Here is a 12,797-nt window from a genome sequence, read left to right on the forward strand (position 1 = left end):
TTTTTTTTTTTTTTTTTTTTTTTTTTTTTTTTGAGTTTCTCTTCACCTATGATGAAAGAAAAAACCTTTGTTGCCTGCGCCCTGTGATGGGTTTTGGAAACAATGGGACGGGTATTTACCCTTAAGGTAATGTTTGGTAGCTAAGAATAGAAAAGAAAAAAAATACAAAATTTAATACTTTTTTCTTAGTTTAAGAAATTCTCTTTATGCTTGGCATGTCCTGAAGTAAGATAAGATTCAGTTTTTGAATTTCAAAATTCACATTGAGAATTGTAAAGCTTTCTTTTGCTCTCAAGATAAAAATCTAGCTAAAAATATAAAAAGTTTTCTTTTCTTCTCTTCTCTTCTATTCTAATGGTAACCAAACATACATTTTTTTTTCTCATCATTTCATTTTTTTCTTCTCTATTTTATTTTCTTTTCTTTTCTTCTCTTGGACACCAAACATAGCCTAAATGAGAAAAAAAATTCACATTGAAATGTACAAGTTTCATTAAAAAAAATAATAATAAATAAATAAAGTTTCTCTTCACCTAAGATGAAAGAAAAGCATTTGTTACGCCTTGTGATGGACTTTGGAAACAATAAGAGGGGTATTCTTGATCCTCTACTATAGGTGGAGTAATTATAACTCTAGAATGATGAGTGAACACTGCTCCTTTGGTAGCAGAAATCTTTAAAAAAAAAAAAATAGTGAACATAAACAATCTATTTTTCATTAAAGATTGGAGACCAAACTAAAAGTACCAATAGTAACAAATCGTAAACCAAAATTGATCCAACTAAACTCTTTATCAGTTCAATCTCGATTTCGATCGTTTTCTGAAAAAAAAAATATATATTTGTTGGGATTTGGTTTTCATTCTGAACCATTTGAACTGAACAAGGCCAACTGAAACCAGAAAAACCTAATAAAAAAATCGATATTTTTGTAATATTATAATAGTCTGGGTAGTTATTTGTGTTTATGAAAAATACATGACATTTATAAGCCATCCATTTCCATGATTTTTCATACCTAATCTATCTATTCTTCGCTCAAAGTTACAAAAGCATGCCAATAAGTGAAGGGTAATTGATTGAATCAAATACTGAAATCTTACACAGCTAATCTATAGCATACATTTTCTAGACAGTCAAAATAGACATATCACCAATTCATGTGATAGAATAAGGGTCTTGAATGGTTTAGAGAAGCAACAGAACCTTGTGAGAATAATATGTCGCATTCAATATATATGAAAAATTGATAAGGGGCCATTATAACAAATCGATGAGTTATTAGTCTCGTCTAGTTTTGAATGCTATATACTAAAAATCGAACACTGAACTAATTGTTTGGCACCCCTGTATTTGTCCATCTTTATATCTATTGACTTACTTTGCTTCAGTTAGCTCCTTAGTTTAGGAAATCTTGACACATGAGCAAAGTATATTGGTATCTTACACATCAAACCAATGGGAAGAGGAAGTATTAATTTATCATACTAGCGAACCCATATTATTATGAAAAAAAGAGAGAAAAATGAGTTAATGACTGTGAGAGAACATATAATGCAAACAACATTCCAAGCTTTTTCAAAAATAATATTAGCAATAAACATTATAATAACATATGGAGAAAGTTTCTCTTTTTGAAGAGATTCCTTATGAATCAATGGTCATAGTCTCTGGTTGTATATAATTCCAAAACTAACCTAAATAAGTGTCCATAGAGTCCCATCCATCAGAAAAAATGGTAATGGGTTAAGGAAAACTCATTCCTTTCATTTTTACAAAGCTAACCTAAATAAGTGTCCATAGAGTCCCATCCATCAGAAAAAATGGTAATGGGTTAAGGAAAACTCATTCCTTCCATTTTTACACATGATTTTAGCTTGAGCATTCTCTTCACTCACTGTGAAGAGATTCTTTATCAATCAATGGTCATAGTCTCTTCTTATATATTGTAGATGTGAGAGGGTTTATTACGCCATTGCCAGTGGTTCAATTAATGAGAGGTCTGAATGGGAGAGGTATTGGGATCATTTTCAAAGGGGAAGAAGAGAGAGAGAGAGAGAGAATGATGGCAACGTGCCCAACCTATTCCCATTGGATATAGTCCCAAAACTAAAGGTGAATGGTAAAAGAAAACTCATTCCTAAACATTTTATACTTCCGGCAAACATGCCTTAAAACATCTGAAAATGGTCATCCGTTCTGCCTAGGGGCCTTTCTCATTCAATGATAAACCTTATCAAGACTAGTTGCCTCAAGGAATTAATATGCTTTTGTATTTTGTGATATCGGTGAATGTTGAATACAGAGGGATACAATGAAATCAAAACAAAGAAGGTATACCAAGCGACAAAATTAATGGATTTCTAACTCAGAATAAGCTCTTTTGACCAAATGTTAGCCAGACAAATATATATCATAGAAAGCATTCACTTTTCTACATTTGAAGAAAAAACGTAGGCAGGTGGTGATACAACTTACCCCTTTTATGGATTACCTCCCATATAAACTATCTCCTCACATGGGATAGATTGAGACTATTGAAAGCATTACTTCAAATATAAGGGGGAAATTAATTGACCTATCCCAGTATCATTCAACCCATGTAAAAATCATAGCACCACCCCTTTTTGGAAAGACAATATTTTGCCACCAACAACTGTGAACTTATAATTGGACCCTTGGATTGGAAATTGTGTCATTAAACTCCCACCCTCCATTAAACTTTTCTAATCAAATCTAAGAATCTAATGTGATGCCTCAGTGGTTCAATGGTGATGACATTGATTCGATTTTAAATCTGAGAAGTGAGAAGTGATTCTAAGGTTTTTGGAACCAATTCCAGATTTTAAAACCCTTCTTAGTGGGAATGGGAGAGTACGAGTGGACTACAATCTCTCTCTCTCTCCTAATTGGCGGGATTCTGCATACAGCCGCACAAGCGTGTACAACACAATCCAAATGCGGTTTAAATTGGATGCTGATGTGGTCTGCCCAGGGGCTCTTTCAGTGCGTGAAAGTGCGCTGACGTGGTTTGATCAGTGTTGTATCGGTGAGTCACTGAGTACGAATTCGATTTTGTTTGTGGTCCTTAAATGTGGTCTGTCCGGACACTTCTTCGCTTGGTGTCCGTTTGTTCATCACTTTAAATCTTGAGAAATAGCCAATTTTTTTTATTATTATAATTCGAGTTCCCAAACAGCCCCAGCCATTCATCCGTGTAGCCCCACTTCATAATTGGTAATTTGATTATAATTTGCCAAATCAATTGCGGGTCTTGTCACGTGGCAGACAATAGAAGGCCTCAAAGTCCATAACGCCTGTATCACAATCAGACAAAACATCTCTGCCTGCTTATTATCCTTATCCTCTTTTGATAAAATCACAGCCGTCTTCTTTCTTAAATTTTTCCCCTTTTCTTAAACTAATTATTAGAGAAAAGAAATCGATACGAAACGGTTAATCCAATCCAAATACAACTAACAAGACTGCAGCAGTGCAAGTAATAAGTTACACACTCTCTCTCTCTCTCTCTCAAGAATCAAGACACGTACTGCATGAATTCGAAATCGTTCTCCAGCCCAGCCATAGTTTCGGGCGCCAAACACACTTCCAGATCAACACTCCCCCCACCTTCCCGCCCTGGAAACGCCGAGATCTTACCATCAAATTTATTGGCTCGACCGCTTCGGACCGCCAACGGTCGGCCCCAACCGAAATCGTTATCATACATCGGGAATCTAGGCGAGCTTCCCATGGTGATCATCGCACCGTCGAAGTTCCCAAGAGGGAAGCATCGTGGGTTCTTCTCCCACTCCTCCACTCCCCGGCGTACCGTAGCGTCGTCATGCGCCACCACGTTTCGGTGTAGCATAGTAGCGCACCAGCGAAGATCGCGCGACAGGAGCTCACCAGCGGAAGCAACGGTTGGGATGCTCTGGATTGCGTTACCGAAATAGAACGGATCGATACGCGGCTCCAGACGGTGACGGCAGTTGACTGCCATTCTAAAGGTCGTGGACTTAGTTTGTGAGAGCTTCCGCGCACGTGTGACCGAACGCCACAGCTGAGCACTCAGCGACTGGAAAGAAGAGACCACCTCCGTCTCCGTTCCCGTTCCCGTTTCCGTTTCCGTTTCCGTTTCCGTTTCGTGTCCTGGGTATTTCAAAACGGCGTTCCGTACTAAACTCTCTAGCACCGTCATCTTCTTGCCGTTAGGGGTGTGAGTTCCGTTAATCTTCCAACCATCGTTGCTCTGCTTCCCAAGGATCTCGGCTTCGATGGAGAATTCATTTTCCATCCGTTTCCTCAAGGGAGCATTAGCTCTTGATTTGAGTGCGAGAATCGCTTCTCTGCTGAAATGGAAGATCCTCTCACGCAAAGGCGCATCGGTGTCGAAGGTTACCTTAGGAGTACCATCGGGGAATTTGAGAATAGCCGGTGAGTCCTTCACGAAATTCCGGCGGAAATCCGGTGGCCTTGAGATTCTATTCACTCCCCTGCAAACCTCAGCGAATGTATTGAAGAAGTTCCAGAACGACGTTCCGTCAACGACAGCGTGGTTAACGGTGCATCCAATGAAAACGCCATCAGCGAGCTCCGTTACTTGTACGGCAGCTATGGGTTTGAAATGGCCGTCGTAACTGACGGCGCCCTCAAAGGCGAAGAGCTTCCTGACGGAATTAGGCACGTCGATTGGAGAGAGGATGTCACGGATTGAGAGATAGGTAGCATTGGCATGGAAGAAATCGACACCTGCATCGTTGCAGGACACGTGGACATATCCGTCGGAGTCTGTGATGAGACGGCCAGCTAGAGCTGGGAAATGCGTGAGGGTCTGGGAAAGGCCTTGTTTGAGTATAGAGACGAGAGCATCAAAAGAGAGAGGGGGGCGAGTGAAGAGAACCCCTTTCTGTATGTATTGACATGAAAGCATAGGAAGATCAGAGACAGAGAGCTTAAGAGACCCAATTGAAGATTTCTGCTCTGGGAAAACAAAGCATCTAGAGATGAGAGTCGGAGAAGAAGAAGAAAAAGGCATTTTCACTCCCTTTTCAAGTAGTCCTTTTCTTCTTCAATCCTTCTTCTCACACTCTGTGTGTATGTCTATCTCACTTTGTCTGTGTGGGACTGCGAGTGAAGAGTTGAGAGCGAGGCTGGGGTATATATAGGGTGAGGAATTGGGTCTTGACAAGTCTGGGGTTCATGCACTTTGGTTGTTGCCTTTGATTGGACAACTTTTTCGCTTTTTATTTATTTTCATAAACTAAATCCCAATTTTATATCCATGTGGACTGTAGTAACAAAATAAATTATAAATGTTAAGAAATAAAATGGTAGAGAAGAACAGAGGGGAGCAGATAAACAGGGACAGATTACAGATGGAGCAATGAGTATAGAGCTTAGAACAAATGGGGCCTTGTGGCGTATTTCACTTCTGTTTTTTAGTACTCGAGGGCCTAGGAATCCTCTTGGAAATTCTATCCGAATCTGACCCCTCGCAGTTTTCTGTTTCCTGCCTCGATTTCACAATCACCAGACTGAAGAAGATTCAGAAGAAACAGTTTAAGATCCCCGTGTTTCACAATTTCCAATGAGTTACTCCCCATTCCAGAGTTAAAGAGTTTCTATTCACGATGGATTGGTGTCTGCGCTTTAGATTGTAAAGTCATTGGTTGATTTGGTTCCAGGTATCGGTATTTAATTAATTATATCTGTTAAAATCATATCGGTATTGATTGGGCTTGATTTTGATACTGACCGATATGATATCGGAAATTATCATAAAAAAATCGTAAGAAAAAGAAGACCTTACAATAGTTTTTTTTTTGGTAAGATTACAATAGTAGCAGCTACCTAGTATAGGTGGCAACAGGGGAATGACAAAAGGGACTACGGGAGTACGTAAGACTGTCCTATTAAAGCATATGCACGAATGTGATGACAAAGTTCAATGGACCCACCGACCTAGGAAACTTCAGCTCAACCTCTACTTTCAATTATGCTCTTTCCACCCCCCCCTCCACCCCTCCCTCAAAAAGAATAAATATGGTTCGGTCGGATCAGTTTCCATCTGACGGTTTAGTTTTTTTATTTTTTTAAATGATTTTACCATTCCACCGATATGGTATCAGTGAGTTGAGTTCCTTGACACATACGTTCATCTGCACATAAGCTTGTCCTGCGTGCTGGTTATGAAAGCACGCACACAGCCGTCCTTTTTCCCAAAATTAATATTTCATGAAAATGCATATAGATAGTGAAGGTTGTCAAACATTTGGTTCAGTTTGGTTTTAATCGGTTTTTTCGATTCTTTCAGGCCAACAAGGAGTTAGGTTTACAAAAACCCAATCCTAAACCAATAGTTTTTGATGTTTTATAAGTTTAAAACAATCATCTATTATCGGTTTGATCTTGATTTTGATACATTAATTAAAAAAAAATTGAAAAAAATAATCTTAATTTTTATATATCAGTTTTAATTTCAGTCAAAATGTTTCATTCCTTTTCAGGTTTCTAATAATCAAAACTAATACCAATCTAATAAAGTTTCAATTCAAATGTTTTTTATCAATTCAATTGGTCTGGTCTCATCTTTTACATGTCTAAAAAACGTAGCACACTCTATGTTGGGATAAGAATATAATAAGATAACCTTAACCTTTATAAATTTCAAAAGGGAAAAAGAAACGTAAAAGATAATGTGGTACCTATACCTAAACACAGTGGTGAGTCGACATGATCGCCCCACCTCTCATAAAAGGCTGAAATCCCACGCCTTTTGATACTTCAACTAATGTACCCATTGGTCCTACATTGCCTTTTAAGAAACCCTCCCCCATATGAAAATTAACCATTAATAATCAATTACATTCCAAAATATGGTGGTCTTAATTTTGGGAATGCTATGTATTTTCTTTTATCAGCTAGCTCCCTTCACCATTGAAGACCTGATTCTAGGAATACTAAGTCTAATTAAATTAGACAATTTGAGCCGATTCTCAACTTCATTCCAATCAATTTCGGGATCGATCATTTTAATTTGGAATCAAATCAAAATCGATAGAATCAATGGAGACAGATCCCGTACCCGATTTCAAATCCTGATATCCCCCAATGCTTACGGAGCTGGACATTTTTGGTGTATAAGAAAAGTTTGACTTCTCAATTGCACACATTGGGGGTTTGAGCTTGCACCATTCTTAAATAGATCAAAATGATTATCTATAATAAAATAGCCGTAGAGGTTGTATTAGTTAATTAATTGTTGCTTATGAAATGGTTATGTCACCGTGTGTTACAGAAGATATTGTCGAGAGAGATAGTTTTAGGCATTAATTTACAGATTACGAAGAGTAAAAGTCGGTTATGAGCTTAGAAATTAAATCCCTTCTCTGAAACCGCCCATTCTGATGATCTGATATGTCGGTGTGAGACTATAGTGTATCTAGTGCCTATTAAGAACCTTTGGGCTGTAGACCAGTTGGCACTAACTCGAAGTGCATCCCCTTTGGTTTGGCTTTTGCATTATAAGAGACGAACTGTTTCTCTATATAATGGATATGACCATACACACGTGGTCCACTTGGTCCAATCCAACTCATTGTGTGCCTACCAATGGATGATTAGCTTGCTATCACCCAACTGTACTTTACTAGAATTAAATATGGTCCACTTGTAACGACTTATATCTGCCAAATGGCAGGTCAAGAGGGTCCAATCCAACCTGCCACGTTTCCTTATCTAGTCAACCATTTATGAAATCTTCTCTTCAGAAAATCTAGAAGAGGAAATGCTATACATTATATGTATATGATTGAATTTAGTTTTGGTCGATCATTTTTTCCAACTTGAGCAATTTATCATTTTTATCCAACGGTTGAGAATCGTCATGGAAAATCCATGCAAAGAATTTTATGCAAATCTTTGGTTACTTCCTAGGGAAAAATCTGGCACGGAAGCTATGCCCAACCATGTTTCTATATCTCTCTCTCTCCACCCTTGAAAAAAAATCTCCATGTGCCTCTCATGTTGTGCTTTCCATTGGTGCATGTAGTTAGCACCCACAAGTTGGCATCATGGCCATCCTGAACCTTTTTTCCTATCTATATTTTGTTGGGTTGAAGCTCCCCACGACATCATAATGAGAAAAAGAATCAATGAGAGGGGAAGAAACAAATTTGTTTAGTAAGCACACACATTTTGTTTGAAAAGAGAGACCGTAAGTGAATTCTCATTGCTCATTATGTGAGAGAGACATGAGAAGGAATACCCATTCAACTTCATGTAGATATCTTTTCTCATTTTTGTTCTTTCTTCCTTGGAGTTTTAAAATAAGGACATGAGGATACAATAATAAGGCGCATTCAGCAAGGCCTACTATGCATGCCCAAAACTGCTTCCACCACAACCTATTGCCATGCATATTGGAGAATGGATCCTCTGCATATACATGTTGCGTACTTCCATAAATATCCGGTTTCACTCTTTCAATTGCAAAAAGTGGAACATATGTTGACACCTAACAAGCACGTGCACATGTAGGTGAACATACATGCAGAGAAACTAACCTCCATATTGATTAACAGGGCAGGGGCAGATTAGGGACTTAATTGGGAACGTCCATCCCTGCAGCATACACCAACTTGGCCAGCCCCAACCTGATGACAAAACTCGCTCAAGTGCTTAAAGACCATACTAAAAACTTGTCATGAAGATTCGACGCAGTTTTGGAGATCAGTTTGGGACAACCCATTAACTTTCAAAGCATATCTAAATCTATAAAGGCTAAAATATCTTATCTCTCTTTGCTACGTCGCTGTAAGATAAAGGATATGATGTTTGAATACTGTATTGTTTCATACCAAAGTTGAGATTCTTGAGAGGATTTCCAAATTCGGATTCAGCATTGTACATAGCCGGTTCATTTAATGGATGCCACTTCCTGATTGGGCTGCAATTGTTGACTCCGAACCACTAAAACCAAAACCCAAAGTTATTGGTACAGGTATAGACAGCAAAAGGATAAATTAATTGGAGAAGAAAGATAGTAGAACATGTTTTATACGTAATGTTACTCACTAAAGCAAATTCCAAATGAGAAAGTTTTCATACCACGTGAAATCGCACTTACCACATGGTAGAAACCAGTGGGATCGAGAAGTTGTCAGTTCGATCGGTTCATCTGTTTCAATTGGGTTGGCCCAAATTGAAACCGGACCAGAATACTTAATTAGTCCTAGCTACTACCCATGTTTGAGATTGAATCTTGGGTAATTATGTGAATTAAAAAAATAATGCAATAATTAGGATTTTAGTTGGGTTTTGTTACAATAATAGGGTTCTAATCAGTCTAATCAAATTGATCAGACCAACTAATCATTTGAAATTTTCTTAAAGCCTAAAAGTTAAAACTATGCCGGACTCATTAATAAACTAGTCAATTCAGTCTAGGTTTAATCGGTCCGATTAGTCTGGTCGACCGGAATGGACTGAGGGTTCTCTCTCTCTTTTCTAGGCAATTTCCACTAAGGGGTCCCATGGCTGCTCTTTCTCAAATCCTGAATAGATATATGTATATATATAGGTCGCATCAGTCCTTGCACGTGACTTAAATGGGCGAACCCATCTAATTAAACTTTATGGAGACTTTAATTACATCACTTTTAGGAATCAGGCAGTGGTAAAACGTGTTTTAATTTCTCTTTCTATATATTTTCCTTCTCCACTCAGCCATTCATTTCTTGCTACTTAAAAGGACGATCGTCATTAAAACACACACTCTCTCTCTCTCTCTAAACAGGGATTAATGAGGAAAATGATGATCCAAAAAAAGGGTGGTTGGTTATGAATTATAGGATTTAATTAGGAGAAGAACTATTTTTACCTGGTCTAATTAAGCCTTAAACTAAATTAAGCAGATAACAAGTACAAGACTACTTTATTCATATTAGAATGAAATTACTAATTTTGGCAATTGATCAGATAGATTGCTAATGACGATTAAGACGACTCAACATGAACTCTCCACTCAGTAAGTCATTATTAAGGTTTGGAAAAAAGACTCTTTCAGTCTAAGGTTACATGTATGTCGTCTCCCATGTGAAACACAACAAATAGGCTCATGAACCTTGCTGGTTTGGTGTAAGGAACACCTAAACATAGCTCTTGTTTCTAGGAGACATCTTTTCATAATCCCTAGAAAACATGGACGAGTTGTGTCTAGGTGTTCCTTACACCTAACCTGTAGGGCTTCTCCCTTAAAAAAAATGCAAGAGATTGCAACCTAGTTAAGTGGCCTTTGCAACAACATGGGTTCATGAGAAAATATAAAGAAGCATTGATATTGATGGAATTTTTTTTTTATGGAGGGCATGGTGGTAAATTTACATCCCCTTATGTACATGCATAGAAACACAGAACATGGAAAGATCATCCTACCCATATGTGGTCAATGCCTCCGCACATCTCTCATTGACTCTACATTGATGTAGTAATTACACAATCGGTTATTGTGTATTTAAAGTGTCTTCTTATGTATTTCTATTGGGGTGACGAGGAGTTGAAGATCTCTCTCTCTCTTTTATGTGAGATGTCTCTGTCTGTGGACACTAGACATGATACAAAGATAGAGAGAAAGATAGGGATCGTTATCTTCTCTTCTCTATGCCCGAACAGGGACGGAGGGGGCCATGGGTCAAAACTGGGAAGGGAGTACTCCCGGAAGGTGTGCGTTCATGCATCTGCGCCGACTTACTGGGGAGACGAGAGAGATGATTCCCATTTCCCACCGGTTGACGTACGTGGGGCCGGCGCTGTCCAGTCCAGGCAGATACTGCCGTCGAACTAATTTAAAAAACGTACAAAACCATCAAACCCTGGCCAAGCCCAGGTTCATTCAAGTACCTAGACATACCTACTTACCTACCTACTACCAGTTTCCATCCTCCAACCCTACTTAACCCAAATTAAAATGAAGGATAAAAGGATAGGCCATGCCCCCTTGCTGGTCTGGTGACTCTGGACCTCTGGTTTTCATAAACAAAAACGTTTTGGCATTTGCTCTCTCATTCAGTCCTCCCCATGGACCCATACATACACGTCAAGGAATAATTTCTTTGCTGACCATATATGGTCATGACTCATGACAACAACCGTTGTATTTGGTTGAATGTTTGAAAATAGTACTGAAGGGTATTTTGGACCTCCTCCATCAAATATTTCTAGAATGAAAAATCTCCTTGAGGAGGCAGTGAGTGGCACTTGAATCTTTATTGCCACTCATCATTCATCGCAAAGGATTTGAATCTTTAGAATGATACGAACAACCTTCATGCACCAACCATTCGGAGAAAGCAATAAAGGCTATTAGCTTTAAGCACTTTAGAATAGTGAAAATTCACACTTTTTCAGCACCTTCCTCTAAGAATCCAAGTTTTCCAATAGGATATTTCACCGTAGCGTCATCATCAACAAGTGCCTCTATGCCTAAACATAGGGGTGGTAAAAATACACTAACCTACCCCCTTGGTTGGATGCATGTGTGCCTCCCCTAGTTGGTCTTTGCATTGATGTAGTGGCCACACAATCAGATAACGATCCCCTACCCAAAATAATAATATTAATTAAATTAGAGGTTTTCTTATAAACACCTCTGTGGAAGTCAAATATATACAATTTTTTTTTTTTGGCCATGTAATTTTTTTTTCCTAAAGAAGGTAATAATGTCATTTTACATGTATACTTGAAAAATATGCAAGATAATGACACAAAGAGAAAGTTTTCCTTCACCCACACCATGCTAGGAGGGTTCACCCTATAGGGTTTTAGTGCTTTCTCAAAACACCCTTGCGATGCCCTCGCCTGCCCATCCCACACCCGCAACGAATGGACTCACATTCGCCGTGTATGTAGAGAAACTCGGTCCATGATATAATGATATATCACTTTCAAATCAATTTTAAAAATCCTTTTATACCCTTTGTCTTAAAAAACTTAAAAAAAAAAAAAAGACAATTAAAAGATACACATATAGAATATCACACTCCCACTAAGTAATTAAAGCTATATCTACATCTGCCATGAAAATATCCTTAAGTTTATTAAATCTGGTCTTTTAGTGCTCTTTGGGTTGGTCAATGCTAAGGAACTGAAGTTGGATTCTAAAATCAAATCCCCAAGAAAAATCCACATTACACAATGTGGTCGCCACTTCCTCATTCTCCCGCAAAGGTTAAAATTGAAATACAAAACAACCCCCCACCCCAACATACTAAGTAGCGTTTGTCAAGTTTTTTTTAAGTATTTTTCTTTTAAGATTTACAACACTTTTGATATTTACTTAGGATCATGCAAAATTAGATGATTTTATTTTTAGGTGTGTCAAACTTGGCCTGCAGTGGTAGACTTGATCGGAATTAATTGGTTGAAGCCTTAGTCCGACTCATTTGATTTTTAAATGTGTCAGGCTCAAGCATCAATCGATTAATAATTGGGCATTCTCGGTGCAAGGTAATAGTTTGATAGTTTTCTAATTAGGCCCGTTTGAAGACCATTTATAACCCAAATGGTCAATTGCCTCATTTAAAGTCCAATTATAATCAATTGACTGAATAAAAGCATGTCCATGCCCTGGCATGATTACCTAAACTGGCATAAATAGTAAAGAACTTAAATTGGTGGGAACCAATTAGGCCCAACAGGTTGGACCCTACTTTTTTTTCTCATTTCAATAGTGAGGAGAATATATATATATATATATATATAGAGAGAGAGAGAGAGAGAGAGAGAGAGAGAGAGAG

The 12,797-nt window shown here is 38.2% G+C and overlaps 1 protein-coding gene across 1 annotated transcript in view; it reads right to left on the reverse strand.

Moving 5' to 3' along the window:
* Positions 1–3,428: 3,428 nt before the first annotated feature.
* The window catches only part of LOC122086309 (BAHD acyltransferase DCR-like), a 26,474-nt gene continuing 17,105 nt past the window's right edge, over positions 3,429–12,797 (reverse strand). Inside the window, exon 3 of the mRNA XM_042655069.1 lies at positions 3,429–5,066. Within this exon, the coding sequence (XP_042511003.1) occupies positions 3,539–5,066 (1,528 nt within the window). The 3' untranslated portion in view covers positions 3,429–3,538. The remainder of the gene's footprint in view (positions 5,067–12,797) is intronic.

This window comes from Macadamia integrifolia, chromosome 8, assembly GCF_013358625.1.
Source record: "Macadamia integrifolia cultivar HAES 741 chromosome 8, SCU_Mint_v3, whole genome shotgun sequence".
In the NCBI taxonomy this organism is placed as follows: Eukaryota; Viridiplantae; Streptophyta; class Magnoliopsida; order Proteales; family Proteaceae; genus Macadamia; species Macadamia integrifolia.